Below are 13,948 nucleotides of genomic sequence, written 5' to 3' on the forward strand. Positions count from 1 at the left end.
ACAGCACAATGCAACGTTCTGCAAGGAGGAGGAGGTAGAAACTGAGAGGGAGGCAAAAAATGAAGCATGAAAGACACGGAAAAGAAGGGGGAGGGACATGTGGTCACTTCTGCATAAAAAGAAAAGAACAAGGAAACAAGGAGGGAAGAAAACAGAGGGAAACGATAGTCGGGAGAAAAAAAAAGGTCAACATATTTTTTTCTTTCACCGTCATATTTCCTTGTTTTTAAGAAGTTCAGATATTCCAGATATATCCTCACACTTTCACTTAAAATTTCAGCCATGTTGTCCTAGACTTTTCTTCTATGCTAATGTAGATTTTTCAAGAATATTGAACTGGCAGTCAGTGAAGAGCTGCAAGCTAGTGCTGAGCACTAATTCCATACTGTATATTATTTGTGGATACTTAAGACTAATAAATTTACAGGGACAATTCTCTTTAAATCACTGGAGACTATAAAGTGCTACAACGACCCCACAAGTCCACATCTTTACTTCATTTTATTCTTTTAGTATTTTTCATTTGGGGAAACCTTGTGTTTGTATTTTATATATGTACCTCAACTGAAATGCCCATTATTTCCTGTAAATATTTGCAACATTAACCTTGCATATATGAATTTAGAAATTCTACTACTCCATTTATTTTTCTTCCAGCCTGGTTTTCAAGGGTAATGACATGTTCCTGATATTAACGTTGTCCTTTCACTCGTCAGATCAAGACAAGCTCAAGTATAAAGGGTTTCTTTACCAGTTACTTAACCCACTCTGTAATTCTACACTGTGTGAATTACTGGAGTTCTTCACAAGTGGAGCAATGTGTTTTTGTGGGTGCCCCACCCCTCATTTTGTTTGCACCGTGCACAGGCATGCACATTACGCAACATGCATTGCTCCTGTCAGTACTACTCCCTAGTATGTAGTAAAAAAACAAACAAAAAAAAACACACTACGAGCTGGTTCTACAACTGTTTCAGAAGGGAATATACATTCAGCATGTTTGTCAGGTGTCAAGAACAGTGCATTTTGATGGAAAACTGCTAATCTAGTACACAACCAGTATTGTCATTTGCATCCAATAATGCAGGAAACCCACCTTCTATTTGAAAGATTTTATCTGGTATCTAAAACACACAAGCACAAACACGCTACCTGCCCACTGTGTCAGAGGCAAATATAAGAGAAGACAGCAGTCAAGTGAGTTGTGTATTGTAAATGTTTTTCAATCTTTATTTTCATGTCTACCTCATGGTCAGTTACATAGAAATCCTCCATCTCGTTTTAGTGTAGTAGCTACAGAGCCTAGTGCTGGCCAGCTGTGACTCCGCACACAGCTAAGACTGCTGCTTTCTCTCTCCACCATCAGACCCTGTACAGCTCTCTACAGCCAACCAGCAACATGGCTTCAGAATATCAATAACCCAAATCCCAACCTAGACAGCTGAACCCAACAGGAGTATATTTAATATACTCCAGGAAGTTAATCATGTCCTCCAATCTACCAAACAATATTCTGAAACCATGTTGGGGTTAAAGTGAGGTGAAACAGTCCCGATTTTTGGATAAAACGCACCTCTTAGTGTTCAACTTTTGGTACACGAGGTTAGAGAACATAAAAACACATTTCACATCACGTTTTAATACGTGTCAGAGGACCTTCCCGCTTTGACACCTGTTAACGTTCATTTAAAAACAACAACAAAAAAAATTAACAGTAATGTCACACGTCAGCTTGGTGTGTGTGTGTGTGTATGCGTATATTTTAGTGTGTGAGAGTGTAGGCACACGCCCACAAGAGTGTGTTATGGTCTGATCAGTGCTTCAGCAGACAATAAGGTGGTCAGTTATGCATGTTACTGGCTGTCTTGCAGTGGGAGGAAGGGTGAGGACTGGGAGGGTGAGAGGGAGAGATGTGAGGCTGCAGCGTCTATTCATTCACAAGATTTCTTCACATGATGCGGAGACCTTGGATAGAAGCTTCTAGACTCTGAGGACAAACACAGAAACAAGGGGGAAGAGTTCTTGCTGAAATATCTGGGAAAATAAAACTAAAGAAAACTGTGTGTGTGTGTGTGTGTGTGTATTTACCTTGAAGTCCCAAATGGTCATCGCTCCATCGATGCCTGTGGTGCAGAACTTGCGACAGTCCCTTTTGTCTCCCTCATAGACAGACACTTGGCTAAGGGACAGATGTGGAGATGTGGACAAATTTAAAAGGATGAAGAACTGACTATATTGAAAATGAGAATGATGCATTTCACTATGATCCCACAATGAGTGTGTGATGCAAGGACAAAGTTTTGACCCTTAAGGGAAGTTTTCAGGAAACTCGCTTCTCAGTTTTCTTGTCCAGAGATACTGTAGGTGGTGGTTGTGTGGCATAAAAACTCCAAACACCATATTTTTACCTTGAGTTTTATCTATTGTGCACTGTTGTGAAGTCCCAGTAGAAACCTACAACAAGCAATTTGAGGAAAACTGTAATGGATCCAAATGGTAATGTGCATAAATGACCTCTTCCACCCTCTGTACTGCCACCCTCAGGGAGGTGGGTACAGACATGTATGAGCCACCAGTCTATAGTAAGTCTTTTCGGCCTAATGCAATCAGAATGTTAAATATTTAGTTTCCCGGTTCATGGAAATGTAGTCCTCCCTTTTTAAAAACAACAAAACAAATAATCTCATTATTATCATCACTCTTGGATACTCTTTTTACTTACAACTTTACAAAATAATGTTGTGTATGTCTTAGCACATGTATTGTGTTCTGAACCTAAAGCATAAAGCACAGGGCCCAACTCATGACAAGAACTAAATATTGTAAACACATCTGATTACACTGGGACAAATTAACCAACTGTCAAACTGTAAAAATTGGCATGAAAACTTTTTGAATGACTTTCACCAAATGTAATATTTGATTTAAATCCTATAGCTTTCACCATCTCCAGGGATCTAAACTTAAAATAAAACCCTAGTAAAGGGCTCTTAAGACGAGTTCCAGGTCCTGTCCTGCACCGATTCCTGCTTGTGACCTACGTGATGCTGTTCTGGTGTAGTGTGTCCAGGGCAGTGTTGCGGTCCTCTGTGGTGGCTCTCTTGTCCATGTTCCTGAAGCGCTCCATGGCAGAGATGTTCCTCTGGATACTCTGCTTGGGGAGGTCGAGCTTTGACACAAATGTCAGCGTTCCACCATCGTCGCAACGGAACAGCATGGGGCAACAGTCGTGGCCCTGTTGACAGAGGCAGCACAGTTTAAAAAAAACAAAAAAAAAAACAGCAGTCCTTACTCAATGTATATTTGTGCATGGAAATATATACAAGGGTTTATGCTTCATTCTTACCGCAGCTAATAGACAAATGACACAGAGGAGAGGAAGGAACTCTGTCTTCAGCTGTGAAGGACTAAACACAAACACATTAACTGCAATCTCGAGTCAGCAAGCAGCACACAAATACATTTGGTATGCTGTCATAGAAATCATGGACGTTTTGTGACCAAAACTACAGCTGCTGTGTGCGTGTTTCCAGTCAGAACCTGCTGAAATCATTGCTCTTCACTGACCCCTCAATATCATGTCACCTGTAATTTGTTGACAGGAGCCTGGTATTATGCAAGTGCAGTCTTGAATCTAGTTCACCTGGTGTTTACCTTGAATACCTTACTGGCATGTTCAGCAGATGATCAAATCACTGCTTTTGTACAGTGGCCAATAATACACAGAATACACCAAAATGTAAAGACTGAAACAGAGGTCTCAGCAAAGAAAAATAACTAGCAAAAATGCATCATATTGCATTTTGAACATAATGAAAATGTGGAAAAATATTTTAATGTAATGGCTAACTAATAACAGTTTTTAGAGATGGTCACCATTTGGTGTTAAAATGAACTGCTCCATCTGAACCCCTGTTTGGTTTCATCTCCTTTTCTGTCTTTCGTCACAGTGAGAACCAGTTCTAAACTATGTTTTTACTCGTGTATTGTTTGTTGCAGCTTAACAGCCATCACTTGAGTTGACCTTTGTGTTGTTGGCATTTCCAGCATCTTCACGTTGACTGGCTCCACAGCTTGGTGTGGACAGACACAGCATTCATTCTGATAAATATTCCTACAGTAACAGTAAACGCACTGTAAATGAGACCACTCTGTGCACAGAAATAAATATACCTGGCAGTCTTAGAGCTGTCTACCACAGTGACAGTGCTATCATGGCTAACCCAGGCCAAGCGGTTACCAGAGGCTGAGAAAGAGACTGAGTGGACCCAACCCCCTCCACCTAAGAGACAAAAACAAATTATAAAGAAAAAAAAAGCACAGCTGGTTTAGTTCAAAGGACTCCAAGTTGTACAAAAGAGGATTTTTACTATTAAACGTAAACACAGAGATACAGACCCGCTCCTCCAAATTCTGCTAGCACAGCTCCAAATGGCATCTTGCTGCCCCAGGGTGTGGGGCCTGGTTTCTCTTCCACCTCCTTAATGTAGGCTGAGAACACCCTGGAGGCCAGAGAGGGAGGGGTGGGGAGTGGGGGGTTCAATCATACTCCTCTTTTGTGTCAAAGGACTTTTTTTAAACTTCAATGTTCTAAACACTCACCTGCACTTGAAATCACAGGATCCCGCAGCCAGTAGGACATTGTTGGGATGCCAGTCCAGACTGAGGATAGTGGAGCGGATTGGCTTCTTGATGTGCTTGCTGACCCACCTGAAGGACACACAGACACATTTTTATTATGGGGGGGACGACAACAACAAAACAAAACAAAATGCATGCACTCCTATTTATACGTTTCAAAAACAACAACTTGTGAGAGTAGCTCAACAAAACGGAGGCATTTGTTTCATTTTCTCCACCTCTGAAATTCCGGCGGTGACATATCAAACATTTATATTAAAAACCATAAACATGTTTAACCAAAACATCCATGTGACCAAAATCAAAACTGAAGACAAAGCACAACTGTCACATGACAGACATGGGGACTTGTTGCATACAAAAAAACCATTTGGAAATTATGTGGCAGTGAAACCGAACACACTGGGACAGTTCAGGGGCAAAAAAAAAAAAATCTTTTGAATCTGGAAGTGGCCAAAATAACTGAAACCAATCGTTTCCTCAGTGAGTTTCTTCCACCTCTCCTACTGAAATTTTGGACCACTCCTCTTTTGCTAACTGCTCCAGGTCTGTCAGATTTGAAGGGCTCCTTCTCCCAGCTGCTGTTTTGAGATCACTACACAGGTGTGAGATTTTGATCTGGACTCACTGCTGCCCACTTCAGAACTCTCCAGGACATTGTCTGAAACCACTGTCCTGTTTTAAGACCCATGACCTCTGACAGAGACCCAACTTTCTGACACTGTGCCCCAGAATTGGTTGGGAGTCTTCAGATTTCATAATGCCATACACACAGTCAAGACATCCAGTGCCTGAAGTAGCAAAGCAAGCTCAAAACATCAGTGAACCCACACCTTGTGTCAGCAGAATGGGACGGACGTGAGGTCACAATGACCCTGACCTTTGACCGTTTACCACCAAAATGTAACCAGTTCATGCTTGAGCTCAAGCGGTTTGTGCTAAACCTGAAGAAATCCCTGAGACATCATGTTTACAAGAATGGAAAAGAAGAACAACCCAAAAACACAGCATCTCCGGCCACGGCTGTCAAGAACATCTGATAAAACATATATTCAGAAATATCATTCTGGCCATAATCTACTATCTATTACTATATTCGGTTTCAGCAGATATAATATCTGATAATACTAATAATCTCACCAGTCATTCTCAGACTCAAAGTAGCAGACAGAGATGAGTCTAGCCCCACTGCCAACTGCGAACTTGTTCTCCAGTGGAGACCACTTGACAAAGGTGGCAGCTCGGTTGATCCTGAGGATGACCAGTGTTGGCTTCCATACCCCCTCCTTCTGGGACCACACATAGGCATTACGGTCTGCTCCACATGTCACTATACGGTCACTTTTGGGAGCCCAGTCAATACCTACAGCACAACAAAGAAACAACGAGAAACTGTTATTTAGAGCTGCAACAATTTCTCAAGATCAAATTAATCAACTATTTTGACTGTTGTTAAATTGTTTGGCATTTTTAAAGCAAAAATCCTAAACATTCAGTGGTTCTAACATCTCACACGAGAAGATTTATTGCATCGGACAGTAAACCGAACTAGGTTTTGGACTGTTGGTCGAATAAAACAAGCAATGTGAATAGTCTACATCTCCTTGGACTGAGGAAAAATATAACAAACATTTTTCACTATGTTCTAACATACTGAAGACAAACGAGCCAATCGAGAAAATAGTGTCAAATAATCAGCAGTGAAAATAATCATTAGTTGTGAGCCTACTATAGCAACAAGCACGATGAAGTGAATAATGGTACACTCGTGTGGAATGATCTCACACATTTCGATAATTCAAGTTCAGATGTGTATCAATTGTATCTGTGTTAATACAAGTTGCACAACCAATTATTTTGTTTGTGTATATGTTAGTCATGGAAACAACTGCCTTCATCTGTTATTAGGAGTGTGACAACATCTCACAATATTAAAATGTGACGATATTTATTGTCGAAGTTAAAGCTGTCTTGAGATATTAGTACATAAAACCAGAGCAATAGCCAGCATGATGAAGTGTGAGGGTGAAATTAGCATAAACGATGTCCCGCCACTTTATGTTCAATTTATGGAAAGAAGTTCAGTTAGGTCACACACAGCTCAGTGCTTCCCATACACTGACTTATTTGTGGTGGGTCGCCATAGTATCATCTTTGACTGCCAAATATTAATTTAAAATAGGTTAAATCTTATTTCACTGTAGTGCTGTGCATGCACACGTATTTACTGTCCCTCCGTGCCCTGCTCTGTTCTCTCTCTTACACACACAAACACATGGATAGTTTGTGAACAGCTCCCCCTCTTCATGCTTGTTTTTTTTTTTAAACACAAAGCTGTCAGTCTCAGAAATCCAACTCTTCTAATATGTAATTAGCAAGCTAATAAGGCTAGCTAAGCTAATATTAGAATACAGCTATTGCCGAGGTTAACACGCTGTATATAGCATGGATGTATATGGACTGCTCTATAAGTTAATGCCACTTCATAAACTCTGACGCTGAATGTTTGCTCCCTCCGTCCAGGGGAATATCGAAAAACACCTGTGGGAAAGCGGATCAGTCTGATTAGCAATTTAACTGATTTGTTTTGAATCTATTTGTTTCAACCAGTGTTGCTGAAGCAGCAGGAGAGGGTCAGGAAGAGATGGCTGGAAAGAGATGTAGGAGGAGAGTAGCTGCCAACATGCTGCTGCTGCGGGAGAACTAGTGCAGAAGGGGCAGGTCAGATGAACTGCACAACAGCACTATAGCATTGCTATATTTAATTTTAAACAATTATGAAAGCATGACTCCCCTACCCCTGAGATGCTGCCACATTTAGAATGTATTTCTGTGGGAAACACTGCAGCTTCAGGTAGAAGTTAGAAGCACATTTCAAAATGCACCTGCACTGTTTTGCATTTTTGACATTCAGTCTAATAAAAGACTTTTTCTGTCCAAATTTTGTAACTGAATATTTCTTAAAAATAGTGTTAAAATATCATCTGATCTTGTGTTTTAAATACATCATCACACCCCTACCTGTTATATGTCCATTGTGCTCCTTCAGCTCATGGGTCTTGACCCACTGGTTGCCGCTCTTCTTGTAGATATGCACTTCATGGTTATTAGGACTGATGGCAACTTCTGTAGAAGCAATGTGAAAACAGAAAATGAACACAGGTGACAAACAAGCTAGACCAGTTTCTGGTAAGTTCCAAATTCCAAGCTGGGTCACTCAGTGTAAATGCCAACATATCTTACAGAACAAAATGTCCACAACTTTCTTTGGGTGAAATTAATCACCTAGTCGTGCACAAGTTGTCACATTCAAAAAAAAAGGACGAGATATTTGAGCCTTACGTGTCCTGTCGCGGTTCCATGCGTGGCAGGTGATGGGTTCCACCAGAAACTGATGAAGAGACATCTTGTCTGGGTGCGGTCCTAAGGTGGAACTCTGCGAAGACAAACAGCCAAATAACTTAGATTAGTACAGCGACAAATAAATCCTGGGCGATCAGCCGAACTGAACTTTGCCTCTATCGGCTTTTAAAACCCCACAGATAACCGCGTGCACAAAAAAGTCAGATTCATTACTTCCCAAATGGTAAAACCAGTTAAATGTTAACTTTACTGTAACCTTACAAAGAGCTGCATTAGCCTGGTTACATAGCTACCTAATCAGACAACACACTTTAAGGCTGCTTCTAACAACTTAGCCAAAGACGTTAGCTTAAATAATATAATCAAGCTATCATTTGTCAGCTCGTTAACTGTCGCCAGTTTCAATATTTAGCTATGGCATGGCAATTTAAACACTTTTATGAACTGAGAACTCACTTTCTAGTTAGCACTTATAATACCGACTAGCTTAACGTCAGTTGCTTTTAAGTCGTTAATGCTAACAAAATATTACTAACGCTAAGGCTCCGAGTAGGCTAATCAAGCTGCTAGCTCACCGGTGTTACTTAGGCCTGACGGCCAGATTTATCATTGCAAAGGGGGAAAGAAAATACTACCGTGTTGCTTCCCACGCGTTAAAAAAGGCCTCGCTTCCCTATATTAGACCCCGATTTCTACTCAGAGGAGATGCCTTTACTCCCGGTGAAAGCTACACCATTAGCCGTAACGTTACATGCCATTAGCCTGTATGTTAACTTACCTCGGCAGTCCGGTTCTGCGAGTATTCACTCTCGTTAGCCGGCGAGTTCACTTAACCTAGCGGGGAAAGGTTAGATCGGGAGTGGACCTGAATTCGCGGACTCTGGTCAGTCGACACGAATTCGTCCAGGACGTTGAGGGAATGTCAAGACGACCAGCAGGATACGACCAGGCGCATCTGGTAGCTAACTCAGCAGCAAAACCCGTGGATGCCTGACCGCCAGCTAGCTTAGCATCATCACGCTAGCACTTGCATTCAACTGAATAACCTCGTTCACGTCGAAGTCTCTCACACAAACTAACGTTACGAACGAGTAGGAAATAGCTCCTCTGGTGGTTCAAATAGAAATATCCAAACTGGTCTTACTGCTTACAGAACACCACCATCTAGCGCATGGCTTAAACAAAACGCCAACACGGCTATGGGCGCTCCACGATGTTGAACTGACTAGGGGGAGAGGTCTTTCCTAACCAAGGCTAAGTCACAAATCGGGAGAGATGTTGGCTGCTCCAGCCACCTGGGACCCAAAACCATGGCTGGATTGTAGGCGCCTGCTCCGGGGGCCCCATAAGCCCCAGTCATTTGGCTCTACATGATTTGATTAGAAGATTATTTGTTAAAAAATGACACCCCTAAAGTACAATATCATCCATGTCTGGTCCTCCTTCTTATGACCCTTCTCTTGTAGAGGGATTCTGTGTCAAAATTATCTAGAGACGTGACTTTTTTTTATTGAAAATTTGTTTTTGCAATGTAAACGTGTCTTTCTGTTCCACTTTTGTTGATAACAGGACATTTCAACCTTTTAAAATCCCACAAAATGAAAGAGAATTGGAGGCATGTAATGAAATGAAGTTGCATTACAAACATATTTTTACAGCAGCAAAATGAAACAAGAAGGCTGTATGGTGAAACTTTGGGGCAACTTTTAAAGAGAGATAAATACTTTGTCCCATGGGGGAAATGTGTCCTAGGTGATCAAGTTGCATGTTTCCAGAGAAGCATACATGTTAGGTTAAAACACAGTAGTTAAAAAAGAAAGATAGAGAGATACATCAAATCAAATAAGACACAGTAATATACAATCAGAATAAGTAAGATTAGGTGCACACGGCACAATATACACTGGACTAGTTTTCATGTAACTTATGTTTGGAAACCTTTTACATTCAAAAGTCTTACAGATTCAGGGACAAATGAGTGTTTGAATTTTAAGAAAAGGTAGCCTTTCTCCCTTATTTTTAGTAGATTAGCCAGCCATTGATTTAGGGCTTAGAGATTCTTTAACCAATCAGAGGAGATTTCAATGAATTGCACCTGGCAAGCCTGCAGATGAACAGCTGCTGGCTGCAAATATTAAAGCACATTTAGTGGGGTGCTTTCTTTTTTGTGGCACATCATCTAACCAGGTAAATGGAGTCGTTATCAAAAGTGGATGATTCAGTTTCTACACCGCCGCCTTTCTTCCTACCAGGTAAAACACCCTCTCATCATACTTGGTTTGCAGAACTTGAAATAGTTTTATAAAAGCGTGCTTTTATTTTTCCAATGAAAGTCAAATAGGACAAGATGTGAGGATTTATTGTATGCACCCAGCCCTCGCCTAAATCTCTTTCCTTCTCCTCTTCCGCAGGAGTTGGCTGCTCCACTCAAACACACTCCCCTCTACCTGGTACATGCTTACTTAAACACTGCCTCCATTTTGAATACAGTATGTAGAGTAGGCCTGAATGCCATTTTCTTTGTACACACCTTAGTGATATGCTCTGCCTTAAAGTCAAGTGCTGATTTTCAGTGGCAGTGAAATGTGCATTGTTTTTCAGTCCCCACTATCTTCTGTTTAGGGTCAGATCCCCCTCCACCTACCCCAAGGCTGACATTTGTAAACTATGAGACCACGCTGTATCGCTCACCAGCTCTGACAACATGCCATTCCTGTCAGACTCAGGTCACCACGCAGGTCACCTACCGAGCAGGGACCTATGCGTGGCTCATGTGCCTTGTGTTTTTGTTTTGCGGGTGAGGACAGACCCATTCAAACACCTCAAACTAATTATTACCAGCATTAATTGCATTCACATACAAATCAAAAGATGCTGACTAACGAATGATCACTCTCTCACAGGTTGTTGTGTGGATGCTGTCTGATTCCATTTTTTATAAAGTGCTTCAAGGATGTCTATCACACTTGCCCTCGCTGTCGAATGGTTCTTTATGTACACAGGCGAACATGCTGTGAATGAAGGAACTCAGATTTAACCACTGCAGCCCCCAACAGAAGTTTGACCGCTGGACAAAAATGCATGTTTATCAAAGTCAATCAGGATAACATAGATTTGTTTCAATGTATAATATATGTAAGGAGATGTCAACAGAATTAGAATGTATAAAATTTAAATTGTTTTGTAAAAATCAAATAAATTTTCTGTGCCACTGAGTGAATGGGAAAGTGTGTCTGAAGTTTTGACTGTCAGTGCACAAAGTGTGTACATTTTGCTCCAAATAAAATACAGTACCTGCGTTTATTCACTTGCAACATGCACTTTTTCAAGGGTTTTATTCTTCTAAGACCATAAAATGCCATCAGATGCAGCTGAATGCAGTCATCAAAGCTGTTGCCATAGAGCTTTATTCAAGGTCAAAAATTAACTTTTATGCTTAAGTTGGACTTGGATTCCACAGGTTTTACCACTACAGTGCTATTTGCACAGATACTGATCCACACACCATTTTCTAGTCATTAATACAGCCTGTCTGGATTAAGCCTGCATGTGTACAGTACGTTTGCTGTGTGTAGTAAATGTGCCCTCATTGAAAACACCAGGGGATTAGAAATTTTTTTTTTTTTTTTAAACCAACAGAGAATTTTGGCAAGTTCAGGAAAGGCCCTGAGGGGAAATAGAACTGACCCTAAATCACATTTTTAAAAACAAGTCTTGCAGTGTATTGGGCACACAATTCACTGCAAGAGCAACAAATCTGAGAAAATATTTATTCAATCATCTGCTTAATTTTCCAACAAGGTGAAATGGCTGTGCAAAACAGTGTTGGTAGTTTTTTTTTTTGGCAAATTGTAATTTCACCTGTTTACATGCGTGCACAAGGCAGAGACCATCTGTAATGCACTTGAAAAGAAATCTGCCCTGTTGCTCAGACACAGATCTTTGGTTCAATGTCTCCTCAGGTGGAAACCTGGGTAATCCTCCTCAGTCACATTATCCCCTACATGCTTTGCAGACCTGTGTTTAATTTGCATACATGCTGGTAAATGAAAGATGTTTAAAATATATTTCATATAAATTTGCTCTCATTTAAGAAGATGGTTGATCTCAAACCTCTTCATTCCCACAGACTGGGTGGATAGTCGTTAGGCACTGATGCTGTGCAGCACAGACCTTTAGTTTCAACCTAAAAGTGACATATAAAAAAATCAAGGGGGGAAACTGATACTTGCTGTATGTTCTGTGTGCATCTTTTTCACTGTTATATGATTAGATTTTAAAGCATCTGTACAGTTTACACCCAGACTTTGCACATAGTTCCCTCATATGTTTTTTTTTGTAAAACTTGCAAAAAGCCTTTAACAAAAAAGCAAAAATGTCATTGTTTCTGCACAGTGCAAATAAAGAGGAAACATTATTATGCATTGACTATTCAATATTTTATACCAGGAAGAATGAAAACTGTGGATACTGGTCATCTTTCCTTTACTATAGCTAAAGCTGTCTCCTGCGCCGTAAGTAGCTTAGATGTCTCTACCTGTTCATTCCTTTGTGCACAGATTGTGTTTAGTGGCAACTTATCTTCCTGGGAGTCAAATGTTAAAACACGCATGTTTGTGTATGTGTGAAAGCATGAATGAGAGAAGGATTATGTGTGGAATCTTAAACTAATGTTTACACAAAGCTTATTTTGTCTTGTGCACACAAAATAATAGCTTTCCAATATTTTCTTCTTTTTGTTAAACAAGAATACAGGGTTGGTGGATACACAAACAAGTGGGAGTCATTTCCAGCGGTTGATTCTCCGCAGTTGCACGTATGCCAGGATCATGGCGATAACTATGATTCCCAGCAGAGCCACATGGTTCTGCCAGAAGCCCCACACAGAGTAGTCGATGACCTGCCTTTCCAGAAGCAGCTCTCCTGTGATACTGCAGCACAGACAAGCGAAACTCAGTGTGTGTGTGTGTGTGTGTGTGTTGGGGGGTTGATGTGTTTTAAAAAGTGGCTATGTTATCACACTCACATGGTGCCATTGCTGTAGAACACCTGTCCTTTCAATTCGTTGATGAATGCAGCCTGAGAGAACACAGGAGATTAGGCCAGTCAAACTGTGTCCTGCTGATCCCAGACACATCCTTCTGCTCATGCTTTATTTTATATATCTTACATTTAGCCCATATCTGAAGATGCTGATCCATTTCAGCCAGGAAAGCCAGTTCAGCATGGTATTGAGATTGACAAGAAAACCACCAAAAACCTAAAACAGAAGGAAGAAAACTGTACTGTACACTAGCAAAAGTGAGACTACATATTACCATATATTAATTACAGCAGCGGATACTGTATATGATATAAGGTACGTCTTTCTCACCATCATAAAGACAAAGGGTAGAGCAATGAGAATATTAGCCATGGCAAATGAGGAAACACTCGCTGAGATGAGGAAGGCCAGACTGACTGCTGCCAGACTGACCAGAGACATGGTCAGAGCAAAACACAGGAAGGCCTCAAAGGCAGGCTTCAACCCTGAAGGAGCGGTAATGAGAAAACAAGAATGAGCATTTCAATACACTCAAGGGTGCTGCTTTCAGCAACCTCCTCCTGGTGGGGTCAGATGTGGTGTTATGGTGAAAAGAAAAGCGATCACACTGTCATCTAGATTTCATTTCTCAAAACCTGAGCCTCTTTGCGATAAAACCAAGCTTGTGCTAAGAGCAGATCAAGTACAATAGTCATATACTGTAAATAAACACCACTTGTCAAGGCAGTCTCTTTATGTGCATGATGTGGTGTGTTGCTGTTTTTGTAACAGTAAATTACCCATCATATAGTAGGCGATGGATGAAAAAACAAAGATGGGGATGATGCGGTTGGGAATTAGATCAGCAAAGACCTTGGACAGGAAGTAGACAGATGTGCGGTAGTAGCCACTGGAGGTCTC

The 13,948-nt window shown here is 40.9% G+C and overlaps 2 protein-coding genes across 6 annotated transcripts; one reads left to right on the forward strand and one right to left on the reverse strand.

The window, feature by feature from the left end:
* Positions 1-771: 771 nt before the first annotated feature.
* arpc1a (actin related protein 2/3 complex, subunit 1A) lies at positions 772-9,323 on the reverse strand. 2 transcript variants are annotated; one of them, XM_020622778.1, is made up of 11 exons: positions 8,783-9,323; positions 7,984-8,077; positions 7,663-7,767; positions 5,782-6,004; positions 4,603-4,710; positions 4,399-4,502; positions 4,174-4,282; positions 3,347-3,407; positions 3,042-3,235; positions 2,089-2,179; positions 772-1,987 (listed from the first exon to the last, which is right to left on the reverse strand). In XM_020622778.1, the coding sequence occupies exons 2-11, from the start codon at positions 8,045-8,047 to the stop codon at positions 1,949-1,951; spliced, it is 1,098 nt and encodes a 365-aa protein (XP_020478434.1). In that variant the 5' UTR covers positions 8,048-8,077; positions 8,783-9,323; the 3' UTR covers positions 772-1,948. The 2 variants fall into 2 exon arrangements, with proteins under 2 accessions (XP_020478434.1, XP_020478435.1); XM_020622779.1 differs by lacking the exon at positions 8,783-9,323 and adding an exon at positions 8,640-8,742.
* Positions 9,324-10,095: 772 nt separating this feature from the next.
* Positions 10,096-11,307, forward strand: LOC109973298 (lipopolysaccharide-induced tumor necrosis factor-alpha factor homolog). 4 transcript variants are annotated; one of them, XM_020622780.1, is made up of 4 exons: positions 10,096-10,256; positions 10,416-10,493; positions 10,606-10,801; positions 10,908-11,307. In XM_020622780.1, the coding sequence occupies exons 1-4, from the start codon at positions 10,196-10,198 to the stop codon at positions 11,023-11,025; spliced, it is 453 nt and encodes a 150-aa protein (XP_020478436.1). In that variant the 5' UTR covers positions 10,096-10,195; the 3' UTR covers positions 11,026-11,307. The 4 variants fall into 4 exon arrangements, with proteins under 4 accessions (XP_020478436.1, XP_020478437.1, XP_020478438.1 ...); XM_020622781.1 differs by having other exon boundaries at positions 10,627-10,801; XM_020622782.1 differs by having other exon boundaries at positions 10,102-10,256; positions 10,416-10,454.
* The last annotated feature ends 2,641 nt before the right edge of the window (positions 11,308-13,948 follow it).

The sequence above is a fragment of the Monopterus albus genome, unplaced genomic scaffold (assembly GCF_001952655.1).
Source record: "Monopterus albus unplaced genomic scaffold, M_albus_1.0 scaffold288.1, whole genome shotgun sequence".
Classification (NCBI taxonomy): domain Eukaryota; kingdom Metazoa; phylum Chordata; class Actinopteri; order Synbranchiformes; family Synbranchidae; genus Monopterus; species Monopterus albus.